General features: G+C 39.5%; 1 protein-coding gene across 1 annotated transcript; it reads left to right on the top strand.

Moving 5' to 3' along the window:
• Positions 1–12,853: 12,853 nt before the first annotated feature.
• Positions 12,854–13,564, top strand: LOC145100740 (uncharacterized). The gene is made up of 2 exons (XM_079037890.1): positions 12,854–13,296; positions 13,443–13,564. Exons 1-2 carry the CDS (start codon positions 12,913–12,915, stop codon positions 13,458–13,460), a joined length of 402 nt encoding a protein of 133 aa, XP_078894016.1. The 5' UTR covers positions 12,854–12,912; the 3' UTR covers positions 13,461–13,564.
• The last annotated feature ends 229 nt before the right edge of the window (positions 13,565–13,793 follow it).

The raw sequence follows: 13,793 nt of genomic DNA, 5'->3' as shown, positions 1-13,793 counted from the left end.
TTGTTCATCAATCAATGGGTAAATATAGGTGAATTTTGATTTTTCTCCAACATTATAGGTTGTTATGCACATAAAAAAGAATCTTCATACGTCAATAAAACGTGCTATTATATAAACAAAAGTGTAACCTTCATGTAAACACCATTACATGAACACATGTCCGACCCTGACATGTTGGAGGGCTTGTGCGAAAATCAAAATGAAGCTCCATAAAAATTTTCTTGTAAATATTATTAAGTAACTTTCCTATCACTAAATTCAAAACTCAAAGTTGCTAACAAACATCTCATAAATTCATTACAATAACATCATGTATCCAATCATTAGATGTTCCAGTTTCCAAGATGATACATGTTCAATAGAATATCTTCTTTGTCATCATCATTACCATTCAAGTTCTATGTCTTCATTTACACAAGACATATCTTCTGGCACTTGCATTAATATTCTTCCTTTTTAGGTTGTTCCACAAAATCATGAAAATCTTCTCTAGGTTTTTTCACAACTTCATGAAATTCATCCATATTTCTAGCACATGTGATTCAATTTCTTCTTCTCTATGTTCTTCCATAACCAATTCATCATTACGATGGTATTCTAACATTTGTTTGATGATAAATCGATTAATAGATCCTCTTTGACTATGAATAATTTGTTATGTAACACTCGTGTTTCTAGCCTAGGCATTTATATTGAGGTGATAGTCTAGGTTAACCTTTGTAACTCATTTTGAAGAAATGAAAAGAAATTATGTGAATTATGTGTTTTATGCTTAATTATTAGGGCTTAATTAATTAAGAATAAAAAGAAGCGTCAAAATTAAAGTATGAGATAAGCCCGATATCTCTACATAAAGTTGTAGTGGTTGAAACAAGGATTTCGGGGATATAAAGAATACCAAAATCCGAGTTATAACGAAGAAGTTATGACCTGTCGAAGTTTCGCGACAAAACCGGCACGGTACTGAATGTCGTAAAAAGTGAGTTTTTGATAAACTACTTTTTAGCCTTAGTGATCTAAACAAAAGTCGTAGTATTCGTTAAACCGAGAAGCTCGATAAAAAGAATGCCCAAATCTGACTTCGTATAAGGAAGTTATGATTTTTCGAAGTTTCATCTTAGCAGTAGACAGCTAAAAACTCGAATTTTAGATCGAGCGATTTTTAGCCGACACAACCTAAACGAGAATTGAAGGTCTCGTCATTAGGAGCACAACGGTAAAAAGTCTGACGAAAACGGACGTCGGATGAAGAAGTTATGAATTTTTAACGGATTTCCTGTCCCGGTCTGTTAAAAATAATAATATAAAATTTAAAGTCAAAATTAGCCGACGAAGTATAAACGGAAGTTGTAGAGCGTACTTTTAGCTACGTGTGCATATAAAGAACGTCAAAAACGGAGCTCGTATGCGAAAGTTATGGATTTTAGAAGTTTTGGCGCGAAAATCGAGAAAATTCGCATAGTCACATTTTGCCACGTCACCTTCGCTGAAAGAGTGCCACGTGTCCTATTGAGTCACCAAGCTGCTGAGTCACCGAAGTTGCTGAGTCATGCAAAGCCACGTGTCGGATTCTGATTTGACCGAAGGGAGGTCCAATCCGAGGCTCGCATATGGACCGAACCTCGCACCCCTAGCTCCGAGCCTCGCACATGGGTTACGACTCCGCGGTCCAATCAGCGAGTGCCACCGAGACCCTTGCACGTGCTGACCACCTGCGCACCGGAGCCGACTTCGGACACACGCTTCGGACCAATCACAAGAAGCTAGCAGCCCCTTCACACATGCTACCCTCGTGCGAGCCACCCCCTGCGAAGCCTCTCAGCCGTCGGATCAGGAGCCTCTCAGCCGTTGGATCAGGACTTCGGACCCTATAAATAGAAGGGTACCTGCGAAGGCTCTCGGTTACTTTTGGAATTTTGCCATATTTAGCCCCTTTCTTCATATTTTCTTTATCTTAGAATCCCCCAAAGCCCCGATATCGATTATAAGCCCCGGAATACGGCACGAAGTGCCCGAGAAGCCCGGGAAATTTATCTTTTCGGTTTCAAAGCCCGGTTTCTCAATAAAACTCCCGGTTTTATTAGAAACGATCGTTTTAGGAAACGAATTGTTGCCCGATTATCACCAAATCAAGTGAGTGTATAGTCACTTTCATTTTACACATAGATATGAAGTATTTACCTTATAATACGTGCTATGTGTAAATATATTAATTGTTTATTTGAGGTGATTGTTGTGTTGATGTTTTATACAAGTTTTAAAATGTATAAGTATTTTTATCTAGCGGAGTTTGGATGACGACCACGGACTTTCTAGACAGTCCAGTGGGAAACATTAGCAGGTCCGCAACATGTAGGTGTTAATGAACTGAGAGTTTTCATTCGCTGTACTCCATCCCCCTCATGGTTGCCTTTAGGACATGTTTGGCTGAGGAAACCCCTTAGCAGTAGTGTCCATCCCGATGATATTCTTTAGGCTAGGTCCCTTGTGAAAAGTGTTTAGGTACGTAAAGTGAGGATAACGGGAACGGGTAATCAGGGTTATTATTGATTGGTGAACTTAATAAGTTTATTATTATTGTGGGTTGAAAACCCTATATGCTCACCAGGCTCCCAAGCCTGACCCACTCAGCTTTGATATATATATATATATATATATATATATATATATATATATATATATATATATATATATGTATGGAAAATATATACCTTCTTAATGAAGGGTTTTGATAAAATTTTATCATATGTTGTTTGGGGACCAATTCCGCAACATCTTTTGAAAAGATTTCTCTGATTTTATTTTAAAAAGCATAAATTAAATCGGTCTTTTCTGGCCGAGAAATTAGAGGATGTCACAGTTGGTATCAGAGCATTAGTTTAAGCGAACTAAGAAATTGTAGAATTTCTAGACTTGAACTTAGAATGCTAAGTGATGATTGTGAGATGAGTGTCTACCATATTTTAGACATGAGCACTAGTTTATTTTAGGGAAGATGCCTAAAATGCCCTTATGTGCTAAATGCTATGTGTTTGCCATGTGTGCCATTATTTGTTCGGATCTATGGTCTGTTGCCGACCGAATCTGGAAACCTTATGTGTGTAGGATTCTAAGCATATGATTACGAGATTAGAACTAACATGTAAACGTTTCGGAGTGATAAGGGAATTGACATGTATAATAAGGATAAAGACCTAAATTCGCCTTATTCGTTATATAGATTGTAATGGAAAAAACTCGTAGTGGAGCTGCAAATGCAAACGGAAACAGGGATCAACAGCCTCAACCTCAAGTAGTTGAGCAAGTACCTGTTGTAGGAGCTGCACCTGAGCTAATGACGATGGCTGGGGTACAAGCAATGATGCAGATGATGTTAGATCGCCAGATGGAGGAGACAAGGCGATCACTACAACAACATAGGGAAGAGACTACGATGCCTATAGAACAACCCGTATTGAATGAAGGGCAATCGGTAGGAGGGAACTACAGTGGGACTCTTGGTCAAGCCAACCCACCGATAGTTAGACAAAACAACCAGGATGGAGGAGTTGATGGACGCGGATGCAAATACAAATATTTCATGGCATCTAAACCGCCGTGTCTATCTGGAAGTCCGACACCGGTGGAAGTCATGAATTGGATCTCCGAAATGGAGACGATGTTTGAAAGTTGCGAGTGCAGCAACAAACAAAAGACCGCACTTGCAATTCCTTTGTTAAAGTCTGGTGTGTTGAGCTGGTGGAAGTTACTAGCTGATTTGATGCCCAAGGGAGAAGCTAGTAAGATGTCTTGGGAAGATTTTGTGGTACAACTGAAATTGCAGACTGCTCTGAGCAGGATCTTCTGGAAATCAATAATGAGTTCCAAAATTTAAAGAAAGGAAAGATGAGCGTTACCGAATACGCTGCTAGTTTTATGGAAAAGATGAAGCTTGTTCCTCATCTAGTTCCAACTAAACTCTCTAAGGTCAACAAGTTTGCCCTTGGATTACCAGCGGACTTTGGTCCGATGGTTAAGCAAGCAACCACTTTGAAAGCCGCCATCTAGACTGCTAAGAATGTTGAGGTTCAGATCAGAGAGAAGGGTCTGAAGAGGGCAGAAGTTGGTGAAAAGAGAAAATTTGAAGGAACTACAGGTTCCAACAAGAAAAGCAAATTTTCTAAGTCCAAAAAGTTTGGAGGAGGAGGAGGTGAAGTGAAATGGTGTGAGAAGTGCAAGAAAAAGCACTCTGGGAGATGTAGTGAGGAGGTGACTTGCTTCATTCGACCTAGTTCATTGCCTTGGGGAGCCCCTGTGTTATTTGTAAAGAAGAAAGACGGAAGCATGAGAATGTGCATCGATTACAGAGAACTGAACAAAGTGATGATAAAGAACAAGTACCCGTTGCCAAGGATCGATGACCTGTTCGACCAGTTACAGGGTTCAAGCTATTTCTTAAAGATCGATCTTAGGTCGGGATACCATCAACTAAAGGTGAGAGAGCAGGATATCGAAAAGACTGTGTTTAGAACAAGATATAGACACTATGGATTTTTGGTTATGTCGTTCGGACTAACCAATGCCCCAACAGCTTTCATGGATTTGATGAATAGGGTTTGTAAACCATTCTTAGATAAATCCATGATAGTATTCATAGAAGATATCTTGATTTATTCGAAAAGCAAGCAGGAGCATGAAAAGCATCTGCGTGAAGTGCTAGAAGTCCTGTAAAAGGAGAAGCTGTATGCAAAGTTCTCCAAATGTGAATTTTGGATTCAAGAAGTCCAATTTTTAGGTCATGTGGTTAACCAAGAAGGAATAATGGTTGACCCAGCAAAGATTGAAGCTGTAATGAAGTGGGAACAACCAAAAAGTCCTACGGAGATTCGAAGCTTTTTAGGATTAGCTGGATATTATCGAAGGTTTATCCAATGCTTTTCTTCGATTGCTACTCCATTAACAGCTTTGACCCACAAAGGAGCTACTTATGCTTGGAATGAGAAGCATAAGGAAGCCTTTGAGAAGTTGAAGAAGAGATTTTGTGAAGCACCGATTCTTTTGTTGCCTGAAGGAGTTGATGACTTCGCAGTTTATAGCGATGCATCTGGAGTTGGGTTAGGTTGTGTTCTGACCCAAAGGGATAAAGTGATAGCGTATGCATCGAGGCAATTGAAGGAACATGAAAAGAACTACCACACTCATGATCTGGAGTTGGCAGCGGTAGTATTTTCCTTAAAGATATGGAGGAATTATCTTTATGGTACTAAATGCAAACTTTTCACTGATCATAAGAGTCTCCAATATCTCTTTAATCAGAAGGAATTGAACATGAGGCAACGACGCTGGCTAGAGTTACTCAAGGACTACGACTGTGAGATACTTTACCACCCTGGTAAAGCAATTGTTGTTGCTGATGCTCTCAGTCGGAAGGTAAACCTTGAAAAGAAAAGGCTAAGAGCGTTGAGAATTGAAGTTGTCTCGACAATTGTGGAAAGTATAAAGAAAGCTCAAGAGGAAGCTTTGGAGAAAAATGACCGAAAGGAAGAACGTTTGGGCAAAACGTTAGTGTTCGGTACAAACAACCAAGGGTTGAAGGTATTCCAAGATAGGATTTGGGTACCTAAGACAGGCGGAGTAAGAGATCTTCTGATGGAAGAAGCTCACAAGACCATGTACTCGATTCATCCCGGCAGTACAAAAATGTATCGGGATTTAAAACCCTATTATTGGTGGCCGACGATGAAGCTCGATGTTGCTAAGTATGTGGCTGAGTGTGTAACTTGTGCTAGGGTTAAGGCACAACATCAGAAACCGTATGGGAGTTTAGAACCTTTACCCGTACCCATGGGTAAATGGGAAGACATCACCATGGATTTTGTGACTAAACTGCCCAGAATAAGGAACGGTCACGACATGATTTGGGTGGTCGTTGATCGCTTTACTAAGAGTGCACATTTCATAGCAGCCAAAGAGAAATGGTCTATGGATAAACTTGCGAATTCTTATGTGAAGGAAATTGTGAGGCTTCATGGTGTTCCGCTAACGATTGTATCCGATCGTGACATCCGATTTACCTCAAAGTTTTGGAGGAGTCTACAAGAGGAATTGGGTACAAAGTTGTGTTTAAGTACAACTTACCATCCGCAAACCGATGGTCAGGGCGAACGAACGATTCAAACATTGGAGGATATGCTGAGAGCATGTACCCTAGAATTCCAAGGTAACTGGGATGAAGACTTACCTTTAGAAGAATTCTCCTATAATAATAGTTTCCACTCAAGCATTAGGATGGCACCTTATCACGCCTTGTATGGGGAAAAGTGTCGGACGCCATCATGTTGGGTGGAAGCTGGAGAAAAGCAATTTATGGGACCTGAAATAGTCCATGAGACTGCTGAAAAGTTGAAAGTGATAAGAGAAAAAGATGTTAGCTGCTCAAAAGAGCTATGATGACGAGAAAAGACAACCAATATCATTCGTAGTTGGAGATTTTGTTTCACTAAAAGTCTCGTCGTGGAAGGGACTTATAAGATTTGGAAGAAGGGGAAAGTTGAGTCCAAGGTTTATTGGACCATTTAAAGTTCTTTAGAGTATTGGGAATCAAGCTTACAAGCTAGAATTACCGGAAGAACTAGAGAGTATTCATAACACCTTTCATGTGTGTTATTTGAGAAAGTTCATGGGAGGTGTGCCCGACATAATTCCCATTTCTGAATTAAGGTTGGATGAAAACAAGAGGTTAATTGGAGAACCTGACGCAATCGTTAACCTTAAGACTAAGAAGTTGTAACGTAAGACAGTCGATTTAGTGCTTGTACTTTGGAAACATATAAATGGGCCAAATCCCACCTAGGAAACGGAGAGTGGCATAGTGAGTCGCTACCCATAGTTGTTTGTCGTTGTGTGATTCCGGGGACGGAATCTTCCTAAGGGGGAGAGAGTTGTAAAGCCCGTGTTTCTAGGCTAGGCATTAATATTGACATAATGGTCTAGGTTAACCTTTGTAACTCATTTAGAAGAAATGAAAAGGAATTATGTGAATTTTAAGTGAATTATGTGTTTTATGCTTAATTATTAGGATTTATTTAATTAAGAATAAAAATAAGCGTCAAAATTAAAGTGTGAGATAAGCCCGATATCTTTACATAAAGTTGTAGTGGTCGAAACAAGGATTTCAGAGATATAAAGAATACCAAAATCCGAGTTATAACGAAGAAGTTATGACCTATCGAAGTTTCGCGACAAAACCGGCATGGTGCCGAATGTCGTAAAAAGTGAGTTTTTGATAAACTACTTTTTATCCTTAGTGATCTAAACAGAAGTCATAGTATTCGTTAAACCGAGAATTTCGATAAAAAGAACGCCCAAATCTGACTTCGTATGAGGAAGTTATGATTTTTCGAAGTTTCAGCTTAGCAGTAGACAACTAATAACTTGAATTTTAGATCGAGCGATTTTTAGCCGATACAACCTAAACGAGAATCGAAGGTCTCGTCATTAGGAGCACAACGGTAAAAAGTCTGACTAAAATGGACGTCGGATGAAGAAGTTATGAATTTTTAACGGATTTCCTGTCCCAGTCTGTTAAAAATAATAATATAAAATTTAAATTCAAAATTAGCCGACGAAGTCTAAACAGAAGTTGTAGAGCGTAATTTTAGCTACGTGTGCATATAAAGAACATAAAAAACGGAGCTCGTATGCAATAGTTATTGATTTTAGAAGCTTTGGCGCGAAAATCGAGAAAATTCGCATAGTCACATTTCGCCATGTCACCTTCGCTGAAAGAGTGCCACGTGTCCTGCTGAGTCACCGAGCTGCTGAGTCACCAAGCTGCTGAGTCATGCGAAGCCACGTGTCGGATTCTGATTTGACCGAAGGGAGGTCCAATCTGAGGCTCGCATATGGACCGAACCTCGCACCCCTATCTCCGAGCCTCGCACATGGGTTACGACTCCGCGGTCCAATCAGCGAGTGCCACCGAGACCCTCGCACGTGCTGACCACCTGCGCATCGGACACACGCTTCGGACCAATCATAAGAAGCCAGCAGCCCCTTCGCACATGCTACTCTCGTGCGAGCCACCCCCTGCGAAGCCTCTCAGCCGTCGGATCAGAAGCCTCTCAGCCCCTAGATCAGGACTTCGGACCCTATAAATAGAAGAGTACCTGTGAAGGCTCTCGGTTACTTTTGGAGTTTTGTCATATTTAGCCCCTTTCTTCATATTTTCTTCATCTTATAATTCCCCAAAGCCCCAGTATCGATTATAAGCCCCAGAATACGCCACGAAGTGCCAGAGAAGCCCGAAAAATTTATCTTTTTGGTTTCGAAGCCCGACTTTTACAAAGCCCGGTTTCTCAATAAAACTCCCGGTTTTATTAGAAACGATCGTTTTAGGAAACGAATTGCTGCCTGATTATCACCAAATCATGTGAGTGTATAGTCACTTTCATTTTACACATAGATATGAAGAATTTACCTTATAATACGTGCTATGTGTAAATATATATTAATTGTTTATTTGAGGTGACTATTGAGTTGACGTTTTATACAAGTTTTAAACTCTATAAGTATTTTTTTCTACAAATATGTTGGGTAGAACATGGGTAGATAGTGATGTGTGATAAAATAAAATTGAGGAGAGGCCTCGATGAGTTTTGAGATCCAGTCATCTAGCGGAGTTTGGATGACGACCACGGACTTCTCCAGTGGGAAACATTAGCAGGTCCGCAACCTGTACGTTTTAATGAACTGAGAGTATTCATTCACTATACTCCATCCCCGTCATGGTTGCCTTTAGGACATGTATGGCCGGGGAAACCCCTTAGCAGTAGTGTCCATCCCGATGATATTCTTTAGGCTAGGTCCCTTGTGATAAGTGTTTAGGGACATAAAGTAAGGATAACAGGAACGGATAATCAGGGTTATTGTTGATTGATGAACTTAGTAAGTTTATTATTATTGTGGGTTGAAAACCCTATATGCTCACCAGGCTCCCAAGCCTGACCCACTCAGCTTTTTATGTTACAGGTAGTGGACCCCGAGCATAGTCGGAGGACAATGAAGGATTTTTGGATTATAGGCCAGTAGTTGTAAATAACTGTTGAAAGGCTTATAATGTCTTGTTTATGCTTTTAATCTGTATCGGAACATGACATCCCGAGGTTTTGATATGAAATGAAACTATACATTTCTTAAATAAATTTTTGATAAACTTTTATCATATGTTGTTTGGGGACCAATTCCACAACATCTTTTAAAAAGATTTCTCTGATTTTATTTTTAAAAGCATAAATTAAATCGGTCTTTTTTGGCCAAGAAATTAGGGGATGTCACAATCACCCTGTCAAGTTGCTATGGTGAAGGCAACCCAAAAGGACCATGCACAATCGGGTCAATTACTTACCAAATGTAGTTACAGCCTTAGACACTAATCCAACAATTTGGGCCCCTCGATGATTTTTTTGACCTGTGTACCGGGCCCGTTAAGAACTAAATTGATGTGTTCGATTAAGTTCTATGTCAAACAAATCGTAAATCGGGAAACAAACTGCTGAACAACAAGTACGACATTGTTCCATGTATTTGTCCGATTGATATCATGAGAGCTTATGATTTTATGATCAGTTATCTTAAATGGCGTAACATCATTATCTCAGTTCCGAGAGACCTTGAAAGAGCTACGATTGCTGATCGGTTCCTGAAGTCATACTTGCAGTAATAGTTATTAGACGTATCCAAGTGGGAGACTGTTGGAAAAGGTGTCTAAGTCCATAACTATTTCTGGTATATACTTGAACCGGTATGGCATGGTCCATTTGGGTTGCATGGCATCATGCACTTGGGTAGACTAAAATGAGAGAAAGGACACTTATGGTTTATTAATACATTATAGGTTATGATATATTAATAATATTATTTAGTTAGTATTGATCAAAAATTAATTTAGAATTAATTTTGTGATCTAAAGAAGACTAATTAAATATATGGGCTAATTGTGTAATCATCCATTTCTTTAATAGTGGTCTTGTAGTCCATGGTGTATTGAGTTGGGCTAAAACCCATGAGATGCTCCATGGATGCTCGATGGTGGATTTGAACCCATAGATCCAAGAAATGAAAAGTCATGTCATTTAGGGTTTATATGGTGTAACCCTACTTGTAACACATTATAAAATGGATGTGTTAGCTACCAAAATCGGCCACTAGTGAAGAACAAGAGGGCATATCCAATTTCTAAGTGTGTTGCATTTCTCTCTAAGTTATTCCAAGTATACTTGGTGTTGTGTGAAGCATTTAAGGCATCACATTTGGGGTGCTAGGCTCACAAGGTTCTCAAAGGAATTCTATCCTGGTCTTCCATACATGTTACCTAGGGCTAACCCCCGGGTCTTCCTACCACACATAATAACATGATGTGTGCCAAGAGTCGCCTCTTTGTCTTTCATGCATAATGCCTAGGGCTAACCCCTGGGTCTTCCTATCAGACATATACTAAATGGGTCGGCATTGGTGTCTTAGACCCATACAAATAGTGATGAGACTCACCTCACACTGTAGAAGTCCCGCGAATAAAGTTGTGGCTGCTTGCCGACAAATTCCTGAATCTGTCAACATCAAAATAACACCAAATTAATAATTGGGTCCCAACACATATCCATAAGTCCATTCTTTGGGTAAAAGACTACTTTACCCCTAACTCAGCTTGATTCAAGCCAAAAACCGAATTCAAAGGCCCAAAAGTCAAACTAGGAATCAAAGCCCAACATATGGCCCAATTTTCCAAATTGGGCCCAAGCCTTTACATGTCTTTATTCAAAGACCCAACCATTTAGTCCAGTCCAAACATTTGGCATTTCTAATGGCCCAATGTCTCATAATCATAAAGGCCCAAACTATGGCCGATCTATAGCCCAATTTTCCAAATTGGGCCCAAACCCTCATATGGGCCTTACCCTAAAGCCCATCCAATTATTCTAAATCACAATATTGTTCTTGAATGGCCCATTATTAGTCCAATAACCAAAGCCCAATAGAAAGGCCCAACTCAAGGCCCAAGTGAAATTAGGGTTTTCACATAAAATGACGGCGGTATTTGGGGAACTCCCTAAGCTTCGTGCTTACGGTTTTAAGTTTTGGTTTTAGGTACGTCATTTTCAAAGGACAAAAGTCGGCTCGATCGCAGCACATCACACTATGTTTTCCGCACATGTGATCTTTGGGATTATACTCTGATATGGTTTTATGATGACATGTTTTGATTATTGGCATACTGCTTTTGACATGATATGTTATTATGGATGTTTTCTTATAATGTTGGTTTTATAATAACTTAATTTAAAAGTGAAATTGTTAGGTCCAACTTAGTGTTGCGTCTATTGGGCTCGTTAGCTAGTCCAATGTTGATCTCCGGTATGGGCCTGTCCATCCGTGAGTTTTGTAGGGTTTATTATAAATAGATGCTTGCATGCATCCTAGAACGTAATGATTAGAAACGATTAGAGAAGTATTTTGAAGTATATTCATCGTTCTTGTTTTATAACCCTAGAAGTCCTCTACAACGGAAGTTCTTAGTCGAGCTCTGCTAAGGATTGAGTAATCTAATCATTCGACTCATTGTGATCCATACTTGTGTTTTATTTCCTTGCTTTTTATGTTCTTTACTTACCCGTTACGAAGATCTAATCGATCAAAGAGTTTTTATAACTCATCAATTGGTATCAGAGCAGGAGGCTGTGTAATCAGTACACATCTTTCTGTGAAAAAGTTTACGATTTGGGTTATTCCGCATTAACTGATATTTATTAAGCCGTCATTCCATAATTGACATAACTCAACATTTATTTGTTTTGCCCTAATATTACGTATTACAAGTCTGATCTTTCAAACAGGTTAAACGATCAAGCATGGACGAGTCACAAACTAATCCTATCAACATCTCAAACAACATTGGATCAACAACAAAGATTCCTATTCTCTACACCCAGGATTATGAAGTCTGGGCGCATCATTTTGAAGATTATGTCATCGGATCTGAAGATAATGGATATCTTATTTGGGAAGCAATCGTGTCTGGACCATTCGCTCACTCAGGAACTTCAAAGATCATCAAAACTCAGAAAGAATATAATGATCTGTTAAAAGATGTAAAAGACGTTGCTCAAGACGAAAAGGAAAAGTTTCAGTGCAATATCAAAGCATTGAGACTAATCCGATTCGCTCTTCAATCTGATACATTCAGGTTAGTGAGTTCCTGCAGTACTGCTAAAGAAATCTGGGATAGGTTGCGAGAGCTTTATTCCACAGATGAAGATTTGGAGCATTCCATTCAGACGCTTCTGTTGTCTGAGTTTGGTGAATTTAAGCAAAATTCTGATGAAACTGTTACTCAGACATTCGATCGCTTCAATCATCTTCTTAGCAAGATGATCAAACATGATATAGAAAGGAAGCTGATTGAACAGAAGGTCACCTTCTTGAATGGCATAAGAACCGAATGGAGAGCTGTTGTGTCTATAGTCAAAGCTCATGAGCAGTTCAAGTCTTATTCACTGGCAAAGCTGGTGGGAATTTTGAAATCCCAAGAAAAGATTGTCATGCAAGAGAAGAATGTGGTTTCAAGTTTGGGGGTCCTTGGCCCTCCTGTCTAAAGGCAAAAATATAGTTGATGATGAATATCTGAACCTAGAAGACTATGATCTTACTTCTAAAGATTATGCAATGATGGTGTCAAATCCAAAGAGGTTTATCAAGAAAAGGTTCCCTACCAATAAGAACCAAAATTGGCAGGGAAGCTATAGTTCTGAAAAGGTCAGAGAGGAACCGAAGACAGAAGAACCAAAGAAAGAGGCAAAGGTTGAAGGAGATTCTGGTGTGAACTGCTACTATTGTGGAGGAAAGAACCATTATGCCAAAGACTGCGTTCTGAAGAAAATGGCAGAGAAAGATGAAGAAAAAGATGAAGAGTCTATGTTGATGAAAAAGCTGGATGAGATCAAGAGGAAGAAAGCTGCTACTAACCTTTCTATGAATGCTCTTATTGTACAGGGTTTGGCAGCGGATGACGAGTTCGGTGGCGTGCAAGTATGGTCTACCGACTCTGAGGATGATGAAGTAAGGAGGCCCTCGCATGGAAAGGCGTATGTGGCAAGAGGTGACGAAAGCAGTGGGAAATGTTTGATGGTGACTGATGTATCTCACATGAGGGGATACAATACTGATGGCGGAAAAGAGGACACCAAGGAGCGAGAGGACGTATGCTTCACAACAAAACCTCTCAGTGTGCAGATCAATGAACTTGATGAATTGATCAAGAAGGTACAATCTCTTTTTGTTTCATTCAAAGTCCCACAAAAATCATATGAAAAAGAATTAAATAGCCTAAATTCAAGAATTTCAAATATGGATAGTTGTTTAACTCAAACAAGGGTCTCCAATTCTAACCTAACTGACCAAATAAGCAGGGTGTCATCCAAGAGTGAGGAACGAAGGATGTGGATAGAGCTGAAGGAGTCAGAGCTGATTAAGTCTAAGGACGAAAACATTTATTTAGAAAGAGACAATTTAAAACTTTTGAAACAGAGAAATGTTTTTTGTTTAATTGCTAAATGTCTTTATGCTAACATTACTCAATTGCATCTGAACTGTGAAATAGGGCAGAAAATTCATCGCATGATTTTGCCCTTCCTTGAGTTTAAGGAGGATGAAATCGATGCTGAGGCATATAACTGCGAAAGTGTTGTTTCATCTGATGATGTAAATCCCACCTATATGTATGGTCTGGACAAAATCGAATCTTTTATAAAGTCCAAGGA

This window comes from Lactuca serriola, chromosome 4 (assembly GCF_051521515.1).
Source record: "Lactuca serriola cultivar US96UC23 chromosome 4, Lser_US96UC23_V15, whole genome shotgun sequence".
Taxonomy (NCBI): domain Eukaryota; kingdom Viridiplantae; phylum Streptophyta; class Magnoliopsida; order Asterales; family Asteraceae; genus Lactuca; species Lactuca serriola.
This window is presented reverse-complemented; position numbering and strand designations above follow the sequence as displayed.